The sequence below is a fragment of the Enhydra lutris genome, unplaced genomic scaffold (genome assembly GCF_002288905.1).
Source record: "Enhydra lutris kenyoni isolate GAN:26980312 unplaced genomic scaffold, ASM228890v2 scaffoldscaffold12, whole genome shotgun sequence".
NCBI lineage: Eukaryota > Metazoa > Chordata > Mammalia > Carnivora > Mustelidae > Enhydra > Enhydra lutris.
Window position 1 is genome coordinate 56,057,604 of NW_019154096.1, and position 18,738 is coordinate 56,076,341.

An 18,738-nucleotide genomic window follows, 5' to 3' on the forward strand; every position below is an offset into this window, starting at 1 on the left:
ATACTAAGCTGATATTGCCAAGGAAAGGAAAAAGCCGTGCAGATGGCTGGGCGACCTGGCACCGGGCCATGGACAGGTATCTTTGCAGAAAGTTCTGAACTGTGAGCGAGCTCTGGGCCCGGGGTTCCAAGCCCTGAAGTCAGGGGCGCTTTGCGGCGGAAGGAGAACTGCAACCAGGCGGGTGCCACGTGAGAGCAGAGGCTGCAGGGCGTGGGAGGATCAGGGTCTGGGTGAGGCTGAGGGTTGGAGCCGCCTGGAGGCCAGCCGGAAGACCACCTTCCTCCTGGGAGGGGGAATGGCCTGGGTGCCGAGCTTCTCCTGAGCCTCTGGAGCTTCTCCTGCGCCTCTGGACGTGGGCGCCTCTCTCGGCCCGCACAGTACACTCTGGCACGAGCACCAGCCGCGGTGTTCTAGCGCCAGCGAGGCAAAACCGGGGCTGCGGGCCAGAGGTGGGCGCGTAGGGTGGGCGTCTCAGCGGCGATTTCCCTGCAGGCCCTCGGCCCCAGGGGCGGCGCGTCCCTCCTTGCAGACAGCGGCAAAGGGAGCCTGGGCGCGGCGGCCAAGGCCGCCCACCGGAGTTCCGCGCGCCGGTTTTTTCTTTAAGCGCCCGGGCCGACGCGGGGCGGGGGTACACAGTCCTCACCGAGATGACCGCGGACCGCCGCAGGCACTTCGGAGAGGAGGAGGGCAGGAAGGAACGACGGAGGGAGGGGCGACCCACTTCCTGAATCGCCTGCAAACCCGGAGCGTGAGATCCGTCTGTGCGGCGCCGCGATGTCGGGAGGGTCGGCCCGGAGCCTCGCGAAGGTTGAGGCCGGCCGGGCGCGAGAGGCGGGGGGAAGCTCGGCGACTCACAGTCGTGTGTCTTGGTGTGGCTGCTCCGGAGCCACCTGGGGGGGTCCCCCACCCACGGGGATCGGGCCGCGGCCGTAGCGCGCGCGACCTCTCGGCGGCCTGGTCCTGGGATGGCGGGAGATTGGGGGTCCCCGTCGCTTTCCCGGCGGTGAGAGCCTCAGCGTCTCCCCCGCAGGAAGCGCGCCCCCGGGACCCGTCCCCGAGGGTCTGATCCGCGTCTACAGCATGAGGTTCTGCCCGTATGCCCAGAGGACACTCCTGGTTCTGAAGGCCAAGGGAATCAGGTAAGGACCCGGCAGCTGCTGCGGGGGCGGCCGGGTGGGACTCTCCGGTAGGGCCCCAGGGGCTTCCTTTCCTGCAAAATAAACCATTCTCAGACGTTCGGGGTGGGGGGAGGGGGAAAAGAAAGCAAATTTTGAACCCACTTCCCGGGGTGAGGGGTGGGAGGAATGCCACAGATGACAACAGTTAAGGACACCCCATTTCGATCAGTCTAACCATTTTTATGGATTTGGAAAGCTGAGGCTCTCGTAAGGTTGGTGGTTAGCGGAGAGCACAGGTAATGACCAGCAGGGGCTCTTTTAACTCTGGTCGATCTCTGATTCCTGGTGTGCTGCCCTTTGGCTTTACCCCCACCTTCTACATTCACGCCTGTTTTATGTGATCCTGTTTGCTGTTACTCTGATTATACAGCCCCTTCCCTAATGGTTGGCAGTTTATTTCAGTACCGAGTCCAGGCCTTACCCCTCCTGGCAGAGTCCTGAGTCAACTGTACTGTGCATATTTCTGTAGGTTGGGTTGTTGAGTCAAAGTGTGCATGCCTAAAAATTCAGTCTTCTGCGAAGCCTCTTTGAAATTAAAAACCAAATGTTTTTTGGCGTATTGGTTATCCATGGGAATATGCAATAGTCACTTGGTTCCTGACACCAAATGTCCATCGGCATTGGCTCCTTTCGAATGATCTTTGGAATCTGTTGAGCAGACATTAGATACTTGTGGTACGGAAGTTTAAAACATAGCTCCCATTCCTAAGAAATTTCCCATCCACGTGCTTAGGGTTTATAAACTAACTTTAGTCTTCTAGGGGGAGAATTTGGCAGACAGTTTTCCTTAAAAGAATGTGAGATGCATTCTAAAGGGAAAAAAAAGTCTTCAGATTAGCCATCATTTCACTAAGATTTGCATCTTATTTGGATGAAATTGATTCTGAACACATAGCAAAATGCTCAGCATTTAGTACCATTTATCCAGAACATTGTATTTTATCCAAATACTGCAGTATCTGCAGTATTAGGATTCCTTTATTGCAAGTAAGAGTAATCTTACTCAAATTGGATTGAAAAAAGATGTATCCTTTGCAGGAGGAAGGCACAGCTGGATTGGGGGATGTAGAGTCCTGGTTTCTGGGCCCTTCTGAAACTCCAGTTGAAAACAACCCCACCTTATTTACTGGGATAGTTTTCCAAGAAAAACTGAACTGGTCTTGCCAAAATAGTGTGTGTATGGGGGTGAAGAATGGTAACAGCCCCAGGTCCTGTAAACAACAGAGATCTATATTCGTGGATCCGGTTTTAGCTGGCTGCCCAGAAGACTTTCATTAGAGAGGTGCTAGATTTTTGCTACATGTATCACCTAACAAAGCATGGTTTTCTCTAAAAAGTACATCTTCCAGCTTGTTGTGGCAGGTATATTGACTTGTTGGCTCCTATTGTCAGGTTACCACATGCATGTGTGTTCTAAGAACCTTCTTTATTACAAAAGCCCAGGGTCTACCTTTTGTTTTCATGGTATAAAATTTCAGAAATGTTGATAATTCCTTGGCAGGGAGCTGGCCTTGTATTTCTTTTGATGGCTGGTACCCGAGTGTCCAATAATCTGTCAACACATGAACCACTTGATACAGAAATATCTTCTAGTGTTCAGTGTAGTATAATCCCTGTTTCCATCAGGGGTTATACATTTAAATCCTCAAACTAAACACTGTTCTAACTATTGAGGTGGATGGGGGAATGGGTTTGCATATACTGTTTTTGAGTAACTAACCTGTTCTATTGAACAATTTAACCAGCTTTACAATCATATGGCCCTGGCTTTAACAATTCTGTGAAACTTCCCTGTCTCATTTCTTCTACAATCTCTCAGGCAAGAAACAAGTTAGATCTAATTATAATTTGAATATAGCTTGGACTTCATCTGTTTTCTTCCTTTTGGGTTTGCTTAGTGTGATTTACCTATGTAACATTTTAAAAAATACCAGTGCATGGACATTTAATCTGCAACTTTATTTTATGGGTAGATTTTTTTGGATTCCTTAATAATCTTGTAAAATTGAGGAACTTTCTTTTCAATTTAGCAAAAGGAATTGAAATTTTTCATGTTAATTCTCATATACTAGGTAGTGAATACAATTGGTTACCTCAGATAATTTACAATTAGAATAAGCCCAAAATAGAGTATCTTTATCTTATTCACAATCTTGAGGCATTTGCACTTATTTATTCATTCATTCAACAAATATTTACTGAGTACCCTGAAACCATTTTTATTGTCTTCATAGCATTCATATCTGTTTTTAAAATTTCGCTCATTTACGTTTATTAATATGAACAAGGCACACAGAATCCCTGCTTTCATGGAGCTTACAATCTAGAGAGGTGACATAATGAACATGTAAATAAACGAGTGGTGTAATTTCAGATACATATCATCAGGTCAATGAAGAAAGTAAAACAAGGTGATCATCTAGTAGAGGCTCTAAGCAACTTCAGAGAGCATAGTTAGGGAGGGCCTCTTGGAGGAGGTGGCATTTGACAGGAGAAGACCGGCAGAGATCAGAGGAACAAAAAATGTAAATGCTTTAAGGTGAGAACCTGTTTGGCAAATTCAAGGAGTATAAAAACGCCAGTGTGGCCAGCTTGTAATGACCAGAGGGTAAATCCTGGGAACAGGTGTGACAGGTAAGAAAGGTCCAGATCACATGCTGTGGAGGGCTTGAAGTTTTATCCTCATTGCAATGAGGAGCAATCACAGGGTTGCAGGCAGGAGGATGGCCTGATCCAGTTCACTTCTATTGTGCAACACACAGGTAGGGAGGGCAGAGTGGAAGCAGAGAGGCTGCTGAGAGACCACTGTAGAGGTCGAGCTTAAAGCTGGTGTTTTGGATGAGGAGGCAGGGGTAAGGCTGAGAAAAGGCTCTGATCTGGAGATGTAGCTGACAGATCTTGTGATCCATTGGACTTGAGGAAGAGGGAGCAAGGGAAAAGGAACCAAGACTGAATCAAATCCTACATTTGGGGTCTGGTCAGCTGGGTAGATGGTAGCTCCAGTGAGGATTTGCTCAGAAGTACCCGTCCCCCCCAAAAAAAAGTTCCACTGTCTTCATTGTCTTCTGTGTCTCTTTCAGGCGTGAAATCATCAACATCAACCTGAAAAGTAAGCCTGAGTGGTTCTTTAAGAAGAATCCCTTTGGCCTGGTGCCAGTTCTGGAAAACAGTCAGGATCAACTGATCTACGAATCTGCCATCACCTGTGAGTACCTGGATGATGTATATCCAGGAAAGAAGCTATTGCCAGACGACCCCTATGAGAAAGCTCGCCAGAAGATGGTGTTTGAGTTATTTTCTAAGGTGTGTGTATAAGAAATTTCAGCTCCTGTTTGAAAAAAAACTTTGTCTTTTAAGCTAAATCAGTGCTGTCATTTATGATTCAGTGAGGTGGGAAAGGAAAACACAGCTGTGTTCTTATCTGCAAGCCCTTCGCCATCTGGTGTCTGCTTCTTGGCTCTCCAAAGTCAGCCCTCTTCACTCTTCAGGCACTGTTCCTGCCACACTGAATGTTTTGTTTTCCCACGCTCACCTCCTACTCCTGAATGCTTGCTGGAAGGCTCTTCCCCTTTCTCACTTTGCCTTGTTATCTCTAAGTCCTCTTTCATTTATCTCTTTAGCTTCTGGTGCCTTCCAGAAGCTTGTCCAGGCGGGGTCAGTGCCCAGCTCTGTGGTCCCTCAGGTGCTAACTTCTCCTGGTCAGTGAGTGCCCACCTTCTTGCCTGTGTGTTATACCCAGACTCTGAGCTCCTTTTGGGTGAGGCAGTGTTCCCATCTCTGCTGGCTCACTGTCCAGGTCTGTGACCAGCTCTGCATGACCTAGTGGTGTGACTCTGAGGAAGTTACTCATTTACCTCTGTGCCTCAGCTTATCATTGAGGAGTCAGAGGAGTATAATAATTTCTCTCTTCTTGTAGATAAAAACCAGTTTATATAAAACACCTAGAGCAGAGTCTGACTCATGGTAAATGCTATGTTGGCTCTCTGGCCAAGGAGTCTAGCAGCAGGCATCTACTTTGTGTTGGCTGTAGCTATTAGCTGACCATGTCAATGGCATTCCTGTAGAAGAACTCTTTGTATCTTAATCAGTGTCAGGGTTGTAGATAATTCAAACAATTGATACTAACAAAGAAATGCCCAACAGTGAACAACCAGAATGGCGTGTCTGGTTATCTCTGTAGCCCTGTTATTTGTCAGGATATGTGCCAGCACATCTTGTCTTCTTTAAATGGTTAAAGAAATACCTAGAAGGTGAAACTTAGAGAGAGAGCACATTGTGTAAGGAGACATTGCAAAGGGAAACCAGTGGGGGAAGAAAGAGGGAGTTATCTAACTTAGCAGACAAGAGGGAAGAATAGCACAGATGGCCATGGTTGAAGTGATGGAGAGGGAATGTGACAATTACAAGAAAGATTTTGGAGGATTGAAAAAAAAAAAAATAGGAACAAAGATTCATTATGGGGAACATCTGGCTAGCCCAAACGGTAGAGCATATGACTCTGGACCTCAGGGTTGTGAGTTCAAGCCCCACATTGGGTGTAGAGAGTACTTTAAATAAAAAAGAATGAGAGAGAGATTCATTATAGTGTTTCAAAAGAAAATAAGCTAAAAGCTGGAGATGCCCACCATTACTTCTTAGCTCACATTCAGGGAAGAGGTAGCTTCAGGTACCGTATGACCCCACCCTCCTGGCTATAGCTCAGTAAACCAGAAATGCCCCCACCTGCGTCCCCAGCCCAATCATCTTCTGAGAAGCTGACACTGAGACACGTGGACTAACAGTAAAGGTCCCGAAGCTTTGGAGATGTGTGTGTGTGTGTATATAGATGTGTGTGTGTATATACACATAAAATTGGAGACTTAATCAAAGCCATACAAAAAATAAATTTTGTCTCTTTATTTTGTCAGCCTCTCAATAATTCTGAGTCACTCAGTGTCTTTTTAAGACACATTTGGCTCAAACTCACCAAAGTGGGTTCTGTTAATCGCAACTTATCAAATTCTGACCAAAATAGCACCTTATGCCCCAAAACTGTTCTCAGATCAGAACCCGACTTCTGTGCGGAATTGGTGCACCTTTCAGGTTTCTTGAGCACCATGATCTGGGACTCTGAGGGCTCGATCATGCTTTTCTGTGAGGGGGCCGGTGTAGTTTGCCTCACTGGTAACTAAGAAATTTTTCTCTGTGTAGGTCCCATCTTTGGTAACAAGTGTTTTGAGAAAACAGAATGAGGAAGACTGCTCTGGCCAAAAAGAATTGCGGAAAGAACTCAGCAAGCTAGAGGAGGTAATCTCTTCTCCAAGGTTCTGTCAGAGTAAATGATATACTATATCCCATCCTCCTCTTCTTTCTACACTGTTCTTTATACTCCCCTTTCCCAAAGCAGTTTTTGGCCATTAGTAATAACACCAAATAAGGAATTTTAGGTTAGGACAGATTGCTGTAAGCTGTTGTGTTTAGGATAGAAACCAAAACACCTAAAAATATTTTGTCATGGCTTGCTTTTAAAATATTTTGTCACACTGACAGTAAAATAACAAGGAAAAAAAAATGCACTAACATTTCCACAGTTTGTCACCTGTTTTCATTTTTGTATGCCTGTGTCTAGTCCTTGTCCGTATATTAAAACAAAATGGGAGGGAGGGAGGAAGGAAGGAAAAAGTTAACATAACTGTAATCAGAGCATACATACCATGCTGTGTTCTTTTTTCTACTTAATAGTACATATTAAACATTTCTCACCAGAGTTTGTCATGACTCATAAAGACACTTGGAGAAGACTGGATGAGTTTTTACCTCCTTTGGGGCACAGCTACCCTTTGGGCCTATAGATCAAGTCTTTCTCTTGGTTTTGAGACATTACATGCACTCTCAGCCTTGGGTTTTTACTGAGGGAAGACATAGTTCCTGCCTTGTATGGGAATGCATCCTAATATTTTATCAGTATTAAGCTTGTTGTGGATTTTTTTGGAATTTTTTTTTCATTAAGAAAGTTAACTAGTTTGCTAATTTTTTTTTAAGATTATTATTTATTTATTTGAAACACAGAGATAGAGATCATAAGTAGGCAGAGAGGCAGGCAGAGAGAGAGAGGGAAGCAGGCTCCCCGCTGAACAGAGAGCCCGATGTGGGGCTCGATCCCAGGACCCCAGACCACGACCTGAGTCGAAGGCAGAGGCTTAACCCACTGAGCCACCCAGGAGCCCCACTAGTTTAATGATTTTTAACAAAAATCATGTGATTTTGTTGAATGTTTTATCTGTATCACATCTATTGAGATGTTCATGGAATTTTCTTCTGTTTAATCTGATGAATATGGTGTTGATTTTTCTAGTGTTGAACCATCCTAGCATTACTGAGATAAAAACTCAAGAACTAGTTAATATTTAAATAATTTGCATATTATTAATAAGTTTGGATTATTTTGTTTTCATAGTGTTTTTGTTTTTTATATTAAGGATAGTCTAATTTGATAAAATGATAAAATGAGTTGGGTTACTTTCCCTGTATTTTTTTTAAATTTTTTTTAAATTTTTTTATTCATTATTAACATGTAATGTATTTTTTGCCCCAGGGGTACAGGTCTGTGAATCGTCCGGCTTACACACTTCACAGCACTCACCATATAACATAACGTCCCCAGTGTCCATATTCCCTGCATTTCTAATCTTTGAAATCATTTGATAGGGTTTGGCTGTTTCTTTTACTGACTAGCTGAGGAGATCAGTAGGTAATGCACTTACTTTCAGTTTTTCTTGATTGTATAATGCATTAATGACCAATATATTACTTCTAAATAATATTTTAGTTATGCCCAATTAAGGTTGTTTTTTTTTTTTAAGACAGATCTTTTTTTTTTTTTTAAGATTTTATTTACTTATTTGACATAGAGAGACACAGTGAGAGAGGGGACACAAGCAAGGGGAGTGGGAGAGGGAGAAGCAGTCTTCCCGCCGAGCAGAGAGCCCAATATGGGACTCGATCCCAGGACCCTGCGATCATGACCTCAGCTGAAGGCAGACACTTAGTGACTGGGCCACCCAGGGACCCCCCAATTAAGTTTTTTTTTTTTTTTTTTTTTTTTTATAAGATTTTATTTATTTATCAGAGAGAGAGAGGGAGAGCGAGCACAGGCAGACAGAATGGCAGGCAGAGGCAGAGGGAGAAGCAGGCTCCCTGCAGAGCAAGGAGCCCGATGTGGGACTCGATCCCAGGACGCTGGGATCATGACCCGAGCCGAAGGCAGCTGCTTAACCAACTGAGCCACCCAGGCGTCCCCCCAATTAAGTTTTAATAGGCAGGATTTTCGTTGTTCTGTTCTAAATTGGCTTTTTATGCTGTTTCCATTGTGATTTTCTCATTGCCTAGCTATTATTTATCAGTGTACTTGTAAGTTTCCTAAACTTTTTGCTATTTTCTAATTTAATTACATTATGGTCAGAGAATACATGTGGGATAATGTTTCTTTGAAGATTAAGACTTCTTTTGTGTTTGGCAACCTACTAGAGCTATGGACCCCTTCTCAGCATTTTTAAATGCTTAAGTTAAAATATATAAGATTGATTCGACTGTGGTTTATTTCAATATGGAAATACCTGCTAAATTTGGGGTTGGTAGGGGAGGAGGGCAGTATATACCTTTTCCCTATCTGCCTTCATAGACTCCAGATTAAGAACTCATGCCTTATAGTGAGTAGTGCCATTTCCATGTTTTAGCCTGTTGAGCGGATTATTTCGTCCTGACTGAAGCTGCCATACTTAATTTTATTTATACACAATATAATAACCAGACATTACAGTTGAAGGACAGACCCAGTTAATATTGATTAGTTGTACAATTCTGAGTGCCTAATAATTGCAAGGCACTCTCCCGGATAGTGTGAGAGGTAGAAAATAAGATACGGTCTATACTCTTCGGATGATTAGCTTGGTTGTGGACAAAAGACAAATACACCAGTAGATATAAGCCATCAGTCTACAATGCAGAATGTTATATGGGCCCTGAGGAAAACTATGAAAGTTTTATAAAGAGTTAAGTTGGTTAGGTGTTAAATTAGTTCCTCTACTTTGGCAAAACCATGAACACCAATGCACATTCTTGAATTTCAGAAACATACTCTTTGTGTTTGGTTTTCAAGTAATTTTATTTGACATTGGTCTAACGGTTAACCCAGTCATTTCCAGTGTATTTTGAGTCAGTTTTTTATTGAAGTGTTACATACAGAGAAGTACCCAAAGCATGAGTACAGCTTGATGAATTTTTACCAAGTGAACATAGTCATGGAACTAGCACCCATATCAAGAAACATTGGTTTGGGGGTGCCTGGGTGGCTCAGTGAGTTGAGCCTCTGCCTTCCGCTCAGGTCATGATCTCAGGGTCCTGAGATCGAGCCCCGCATCGGGCTCTCTGCTCAGCAGGGAGCCTGCTTCCCCCTCTCTCTGTGCCTGCCTCTCTGCCTACCTGTGATCTCTTTCTCTCTCTGTCAAATAAATCTTAAAAAAAAAAAAAAAAAAAGAAACATTGGTTTGGGCTGTTTTTATACTTTATACATATGGAATTCTATAATATGCTCTTTTTGGGGTCTGGCTTCTTTCATCCAGTATCAGTTTTGTGAGATTCATCTCTGTTGTATGCAGTTCTTTCCTATCCTTTCAACATATGACTATAGCACAGTTTATCCATTTTACTCCTGATGGACAGTAAATGTTTCCACTTTGGGGCTATTACAAATTGTGCTGCAGTTGACATTCTTCCACCTATGTTTTGTTGAACATGTGTTCACATTTCTGAAGAGTAGAATTACTGGGTTAGAGAATGCATGCACTTGGCTCTAGTACATACTGTTAAAACACGGTTGCACCAGCTTAGACTCCGACCAGCAGTGATTCCACACCCTTGTTAACTTTGTCTTGTTCATTTTAGTTATTACAATGGATGTGTAGTCGTATGACATTTTGGCTCTGAGTGCATTTCCCTGATGACTAATGTAGTTGAATACCTTTTCACATGGTTTTTGGCCATTAGAATATCCTTTTTTTCTGAAGATCAAGTCTGCCCCATTTTCTGTTGAGTTGTTTGCCTTTTTTCTTATTGATTCCCGGGAGTTCTCTCTATATTCTGAATACCAGTCCTTTGTTGGATATATGTATCACAAAGATCTCATATTCTGTTGCTTGCTTTATTTTTCTCTACTTTCCAGTTTATTTTATTGGTTGTTGGCTTCATCCCGAACCAGGAGATGCTAAAGTTCAAACGAAATGCCAGCTTGAATATGTCAGAGTAAAAGCTGCTGCTCTCACTTGCTCTACTTAAACTTGCTTTCATCATTTCTGATGATGAGTCTTATTAAATGCACCAATAACAAGTACTCTTCTGCTGTTTAACGTTCAGGTTCTTACCAATAAGAAGACAACCTTCTTTGGTGGCAATTCTCTTTCTATGATTGACTACCTTATCTGGCCCTGGTTTGAACGAATGGAAATTCTGGAGTTAAATGAGTAAGACATTTGAATATTTTGTGCATAAGTTAGGATAATGCTAATTGGAAGAGGATATATTGACCTTTTTTCTGAACAAAAATTAGAATATTTTATATAACTGGTATGAATGGGAACAGGCAGACAGGAGGAGAGTCTTGGACTATCCAGGGCATGTACTCACCACCCTTCTTCACTCCTGGAGTGTGTGGGGGAGGAGTGGACAGAGAGTTCCAGAACATGTAGTAAAATCTTTTAAAATTAACTTACTCCTTCCCTTCTGGTTAAAGAATCATAAGGAGGTTTATTTTTTATAGCATGTCATGCAGGATTGTCTGACCAGTGTTACCTCCCATTTACCGGCAGGATTCCCACACTCTTCCAAACTCATGTTCTGAATTTTGGCAGCCAAATCGGCTTACTATCAATTCTTAGAGCTTGGAGTTATTCAGGGTTATTTTTAGTCACAGTCTGGCTGTAGAATAAATATGTAACATTCATGGTTGTCTTTCATGTTCTCCCTTTAAAAAGTTACTAGTCTGCCTGGACAAATTCTCATGCTAACTAAGCAAGTCACTTCACTCTCTAAGATTCCTTGTCCATAAAACAAAGACCTTTACAATATCTTCCAAATCTAATATCCTGATTATGTGCATTTTAAAGTATTTAAAAGATTAGAGGAAAACAAAAAGAAACTGCAGAGTGCTAGTGATAATAGGAGCCTTTGTAATGCCTTCTACCTTTTCCCTTCCCACAGTTGTGTAGAACATACTCCAAAACTTAAGCTCTGGATGGCAGCCATGAGGAAAGATCCTGCGGTATCAGCCCTTCTCATCGAGCCCAAGGCCCTTCAAGGTTTCCTCAAACTCTACTTGCAGAACAGCCCCGAGGCCTGTGACTATGGGCTCTGATGGGGGCAAGAGTTGGCAGGGAAGAAATGTCTGACATTTTCCTTCATTAATATGAATAAAATAAGCTTTAATTTTATCAAGGGCTCTCACGTCTCACTGGATCACCTTCTCTGATTTGACATCATGGCTAAACTGTGGGGTTTCCTTAAGGACCTCCTGCGGAAGTATAAGCACATTTCCTGTCTCAGGATACTTCTGTGATTCTAAGGGTTTTATCGTAGTCTATGCTAAAAACCTCTAAGTCATCATCTCTGGTGAGAACTGGACTTCAACCTAGATTTCTTATTGCCTATAGGACACTCCACTTAGATACCTTGTTTCAAGAGCTACCCGCTCCAGTTTTCAGTTCCTCATTCTTTCCTTTCCATCAGCATCACCGTCTTTTATATTCCCATTGTCACTACTGAGGACCAGACTCGTATCACCTCAAAGTCAGGTGACTAGGTGTCCTCCTATTTGGTCTCCCAGTCTCCAATCTCAATCCCCTTCAGACTTTTCCTACCAACTCCAGTGCTGGGTACCTAGCAGGCGGACCCCATCGATGTAATTAAATACTGTGAAAACCCCATCCATCAATTCAGCGCAAGTCTGGATGAGTAATTCAGAAATACTCATCCCATCTTCCCGACGCGTCCATGGCCCACTGGGCTTCTATTTAATTTTGATCATCACCTCACCTCCATGAGAAGAAGGTAGGTCGGAGAGCATCATTTCATTCTACAGATGATTTCACCCAGATCCCGAGGTTGTGAGTCCTTAAGAGGCGGTAAGATCTGGAGAACACAGCCAGCACACGGCTCTTACTGTCAAAATCAGGGAGCCGTCGACCCGCCCCATCACACTCTCCTGTACTTATTCTTAAACGTAAGAGCGCATAACAATCACCTCCAGGCTCGCCGCGGGATTTCCGACACAGTGAGTCCAGGGTGAGCTGCGAAGTCCCGTCTTTGAAATGAGCTCCTCCCCCCGGACCCCGCCCCCACCCCACCGTGATGCAGGCGGTCTAAGGACCGCACCCTGAGAGGCAGTGAGAACCGGTTGACTTCACAAAAGGCTTCCCGCAGGCTACCCTCGGCCGCCACCAACGCCCAGGCTCCCGGCGGCCCCATCTTTGCCGCCGTCCGCCTGCCCCACCCTCCAGGCCCGGGTCGGCTGCGGGCGGATTTCAGTCGGATGTAGACCCGGGCGCAGAGGTACCACGACCAGCCAGTACCTGGCTTCCACTTTGGCCAGCCACAGACACCGGGAGGACTCGCGACTTTGGTGTCCAGCAGCGTGTAACGCGGCCGCCCATTGGCTCAGCTTCATACAGCTTGGCCGTAGGGCATCCAAAGGCTTTCAGAATTGGCCGGAGCTGCAAGCGCCGGGGCCGGTTTACGGGTAGGATAGCGTTCTAAGGGGCGGGATCCGCCTGGGCCCCGCCTCCCTCGGCTGCCACCGCCTTCTGCTGCGGCCTCGGCTCCGCGTCCGGTTCCGTCCGCTGGGCGCGCGGAGGCCCCTCCGGGAGGCTCTCTTTATCACCTCCCCCGGGTGGGTCTGTCCGGTCTTTGAGGCTTCAAAAGGGAGAAGGGCTTTGAGGTCAATTCTGGATTTGGGGATTATTTTCAGGAATTTCGGGTTTGCCAGCACTTTTTTTTTTTTAAAGAATTTATTTTCTGCCTGCCTCTCTGCCTACCTGTGAACTCTGTCAAATAAATAAATAAAATCTTAAAAAAAAAAAGAATTTATTTATTTGACAGAGAGATCACAAGTAGGCAGAGAGGCAGGCAGAGAGAGAGGGGGAAGCAGGATCCCTGCAGAGCAGAGAGCCCAGTGCGGGGCTCAATCCCAGAACCCTGAGATCATGACCTGAGCCGAAGGCAGAGGCTTAAACCACTGAGCCACCCAGGTGCCCCCGGGTTTGCCAGCACTTTTAAAAGAAAAATACAATGACTCGTCTTCATCAAAGTTTCATCAAAGAGTTGAACACCAAGAAAAGCACACAGTCTATCATTTAAAGACCAGGTCTTTAATGAGAATCCCTTTAGCTTAAAAAAAAAAAAAAAGCTCACTAAATTGTTCTTATTTTTCTGCTTTGGCTGGAGACAGGTAAAGATGACCACAAATCAGGAATTCTCAGCCCTGCATTGGGCACCGCTAGGTTAGCTACATTGCGGGTCCCTGGCAGGCAGGGGAATTCGGTCCACGGGAAAGTCCTCACTTTGTGAGTACGTATGGGACTTTCCTGCTACATTCAAATACTAATAAAAATAATGGCTAAGGTTACATGCTTACTAGATAGAAAATGCCTCTCAACCAGCATCTGAAGTAATCCTCCCCAAACCGCAGAATGTATTGGTACTATTAGCTCTAAATTGTGGACGGAACATCAGGGCATAGAAAATGGTGTATTTCCCAGGGTCACCAAGCTAATAAATACTGAAAAGATCATTCACATCCAGCCTGAACTCTTACAGTCATTTAGAGATGAGTTTACACTTGCTTCCGCCAGGGTCTGTCTTCACTAGCATTTAGAGGTTGAGTCAGGAGAGGATAGTTCCCACCTTTATGACACACCACTATTATGGCTGGGATTTAACAGGAAGTGTTGGTGTTCCTTTTACAAACTTAGTGTGTTTTGTTTAGACTTTACAAACATTTGACTTGGGCTGATTTCAGGGTCTTGAAAATCTGCCTTTTGCTCATTCAAATGTTACCATATTAAAATGTTTTAAATTTTTTTCTTTGATCCCCCAAGTTGTAAAGAGAAATCGGAATAGGAATAGGAAAGCAGAATCCAGTACTTAAAAACAGAGTCTCCTTTGACTCAGTTTTCCCTCATGGGAAGATGAAGTTCCGCTTCTGATAACTTTAGTAATCTTATTTGATATATTGCAGATGTTGGGGGGGGCATGAGGGGTGGGATAAAGGTGGTCAGAAGGTACACACTTTCAGTTAATAAGTCCTGGTGATGTAATGTACAACGAGATGACTATATTAAATGCTCCTGTATGGTATATTTTGAAAATTGCTAAGAAGTAGATCTTAAAAGATCTCATGGGGAGAATTTTTTTTTTTTATATCTTTATGAGGAGATGGATATTAACTAAACTTATTGTGGTAATCATTAAACATTTTCGGTAAATCAAGTCATTATGCTGTGTAACTTAAACTCATCCAGAGTTGTATGTCAATTATATTTCAATAAAAATGGAGCAAAAAAGTCCCAAAGGCATTAGAACACAAGATTCCCTATGATCCTAACTTCCTGGAAACAATCCTGAGTTTGGGCCTATTTGAAAACAGAGCCTTTTTCCTTACTTATCTCACTCATTGAACTTGGTGAACAATTTTTGAACACCCAGTAACATAATTTTTCATGTAAATTAGCTTCTGAAATATTAAGAGGAATGTCCTCCAGTTTCTGCTACTGCCAGAGATTGGTGTGGCAAAATTTTTTTTTTAAAAAACTGCAAAATGTAAATTCCACTTTCTCTCCTTTTCTCAAAGCAGAGACTTGTGTAATTAAAGAAATTATTTCTGCAGTAGCGTTCTTTTCCTGGAAGGCTCGAGTCATTGTCACCCATGACTGAAGTTTCCCATATTTTCAAAACAGATCCGATTATATCTCAGGTAGCTAGGAATAGATTGAGTAGGTTTTCATATGGTGCTATTACTATTTGTTGTGTGTGGTGGTTTTTTTTTCCTTTTTTTTTGCTTGAGTGAATCAGTATAATATATACTGGTATAAACATGATATAATAACATTAGAAAGAAAGTTTGCTTATAGGATTTCAAAAAGGTACATATTGGTTCCTAAAAAGGAAGTAGGGATAAGTTTAAAGGTTGTAATTAAAATCTTTCCAGGGAAACCCTAGCATTCAGTGGTAAGATTAAAAACCACATTACTGAAATGTAGCCTGCAGCATTCAACCCATTCAACTGGCATTAAATTGGTAACTGGCGAAATAAGTATTCTGAGTTGAATTTCAATTCCAATGTGCTTGGCAAAGCAGAATTGCAGTGTATTTGATCTTTATAGATACAAAATTGGAGTGCATTATGCTATTAAACATGTTCTTATTCACTAATATTAGTCATTAATTTTCAAGTACACTGAGCTTTTACTATACTGAGGATGTGCACAATGTCATTCAATATTCAAAACCTATCTGTTAGGTACTATTCGTGTTCTCTTTTTACAGATGAGGAAGATTAGAGAGGTTAGAGGTTAGAGAGGTTAGAGAGCTTGCCTAAGTGCCAAAGCCAGAGTTTAGATATAGTGCCAAGTAAGAATCTTGACACTGTATTGCTTTCCTTCAGAGGAAGAACTATTTCCATTGTTCTATCTATTCTTTTCTAACTACACCAGATATTTTAGAATGTGACTTCCCATACACAGATATACTTTTAATACAAATCTTCCAAATCTTAGAGTTGGTTTCCCTTAGGGGAAGAAAGTTGGAAATATGTTCTCTTCTGGCATAGTAAAAAGGTGATCCAGTAACCTTCTACTTTACAAATGGAATTCCCAGTTTGTCCATAGCTAATTCAGTCATTGTCACTGTAGACCCGGGGTGGGCAAACTAAGGCCAGCAGGCCAATGCCAGTCCCCTGCTGGTTTTTGTACAGCCCAAGAGTGAAGAATGGTTTTTACATTTTTAAATGGTTTTTAAAAAATCAAGAGAAGAATCATAATTTGTGCCACATGAAAATTATATGAAATTTACCATGAGTGAGCCCTCATGAAAATTATGGACTTTGGGCAATATTGTATCAGTGCAAGGTTGTCAGTTGTAAAAATGTACCTCTCTGATGGGGGATTGTTGATGGTGCAGGAGGCTGTGTTTGTGTAGGGGTAGTGAGTAAGTATATGGGATAACTCCATATATTCTCAGTTTTGTGGTGAACCTGAAACTACTCTAAAAAAAAAAGGCCTTTTAAAAATATATATAAAATTTAAATTCAGCATCCACAAATAATGTTTTATTGGAACACAGCCACCCCTGTTCATTAATATATTATCTATGGCTGTTTTCACTCTAAAATGTAGAGGTAAGCAGTTGAGACAAGATGGCTGGGAAAAGCCTCACGTATTTACTATCTCGACTTTTACAGAAAAGTTTGGCTATCTCTGATAATAGATAAGATTCTGGTTACAGTCCTGCCCTAGGAGTTGAACTTCCAGGCTTCACAGTCCTCCCTCTTTTTCTTAAACTCGTTATAAGGTTTTTGACAGGTGACTTGATCTTGCCAACGTCAGCTTAGTCATCTGTAAAATTATAGGGGCACCTGGGTGGCTCAGTAGGTTAAAGCCTCTGCCTTCGGCTCAGGTCATGATCTCAGGGTCCTGGGATCAAGCCCCAAATCCAGCTCTCTGCTCAGCAGGGAGCCTGCTTCCCCCTCTCTCTCTGCCTGCCTCTCTGCCTACTTGTGATCTCTGTCTGTCAAATAAATAAATAAAGTCTTTTTTTTAAAAAATGAAATTATAGAATTCTAATACGACTATTTTAAGGATTACATGAGTGAATATACATAAAGCACCAAATACATGTAAGTAATCATTTATTTTTATTTTAACAATTTCACAATCCTCTTATGGCCCTCCCCTTTAGAATCTGGATATATTTTCTCAACTCTTTGAAATCTGCTTTCTTTCTTTTTTAAAAAAGATTTTTATTTATTTATTTATTTATTTGACAGAGACATCACAAGTAGGCAGAGAGGCAGGCAGAGAGAGAGGGGAAGCAGGCTCCCCCGTGAGCAGAGAGCACGATGCGGGGGCTTGATCCCAGGACCCTGAGATCATGAGCTGAGTCGAAGGCAGAGGCCCAACCCACTGAGCCACCCAGGCGTCCCTGAAATCTGCCTTCTTTATGTGGGGATACATTTGTCTGCCTGGGAGTCATCTGCTTGTCTACCAGAAAATCCCCCATGACATGGTTATGTTTATTGCTTTAATTTTACCACCCAGTTTGTTCCTCTTGATCAAAATTAGCTCCAGAACAGTAGTCATCCTATTATTTTATCTGTCTCCCAAAGCACAAAATTGTTAGCATAGCAAGTCAGTTTATCTTTTCCAATACCAGATGTCTTGCTGACATACATGCATTTTATTTTCAGAGAACACTTATTCAAACATTTTTGCCATTCTCCTATTCTTACAAGGTGACAGCTCCTCAAAATCACACGAAGTCACTCTGACTTAGCAAAAAATGTAACTGAGTCACTATCCTGAAGATTTTAAAAGATTCTTATTCAGTAGAAAAAAAATGTTAACCTATTAACCAAGAATTTCTAAATAGATTGGAATTCCTAAGGCCAACAGTGACCCATTCATAATTACATAATTAGGTTCTGTCGTTTTAACAAAGCTATTTGGATTCAGCTAACATTTGTGCAGCTATTATGGGCTACCACTTTTCCAAGACTTACATTCTTTCCTATTCATACTGTTACCACCTTTAGAGGTCAAGATAGTAAGTCAGGCTTTAGGCTTTTAAAGTTCTTTGACCCCAATAGCTGATCACGTTGGAGAAATAATTTCATTTTTCTGAGGCTGTTTTTTGTTTTGTAAAATAGGAATAATACTACCTGCCTAACTGAGTAGTCATGGGAATCAAAGAAGGTAGTCAGTGGAAATCGATTAGTGTGAGTGGGACATAATCATAATTTTCTTTTCTTCTTTACCTGTCAATCTTATACAGTCCATCAACAAGCAATTCCCATTTCCACTCAGTTGTGTAAAATTAAAGGAATATTTTTTTAAAGGAATTATTTTATCACCTGATGAATTTCAAGATCTCAGCCTATCAGGGTCTGAGCAAAGGCCAGCTACCTCTTTTATCCAAGGTGGATGGAAGAGCTCTCCAAGTGGCACATGGCTGGGCTGTTGGCCATGTTTTCCCTAGCAATCAGAAAGTTTTCTCTGAAATGTATGCGGCAGGTGGAAAGAGTTCACAAATTTGTTTCTGCCTCTAGGTGAAGAATGTTTACATTCATCACCTGTTTTCCATAGCTGGGGCAAAGTCTCACAAATAGGGCCAGAACTAAAGGTGAAGCAAGTGTGGGGTCTAGGGCACCAAATTTAAGGAGGCACTCACTGCCAAGGTTATGCAAGATCGGAACGCTAACAAGGTTTTCTTCCTTATCTGCTATATCCTGAGGAAATTTGGTTTTATATAAAGCAAACAA

General features: G+C 42.5%; 1 protein-coding gene across 2 annotated transcripts; it reads left to right on the forward strand.

The window, feature by feature from the left end:
- Window positions 1-404: 404 nt before the first annotated feature.
- LOC111144914 (glutathione S-transferase omega 1) lies at window positions 405-11,654 on the forward strand. Of its 2 annotated transcripts, none has more exons than XM_022499518.1 (6): window positions 405-449; window positions 1,031-1,139; window positions 4,259-4,481; window positions 6,369-6,464; window positions 10,569-10,675; window positions 11,412-11,654. In XM_022499518.1, the coding sequence occupies exons 2-6, from the start codon at window positions 1,081-1,083 to the stop codon at window positions 11,563-11,565; spliced, it is 639 nt and encodes a 212-aa protein (XP_022355226.1). In that variant the 5' UTR covers window positions 405-449; window positions 1,031-1,080; the 3' UTR covers window positions 11,566-11,654. The 2 variants fall into 2 exon arrangements, with proteins under 2 accessions (XP_022355226.1, XP_022355227.1); XM_022499519.1 differs by lacking the exon at window positions 405-449 and adding an exon at window positions 659-748.
- Window positions 11,655-18,738: the final 7,084 nt, after the last annotated feature.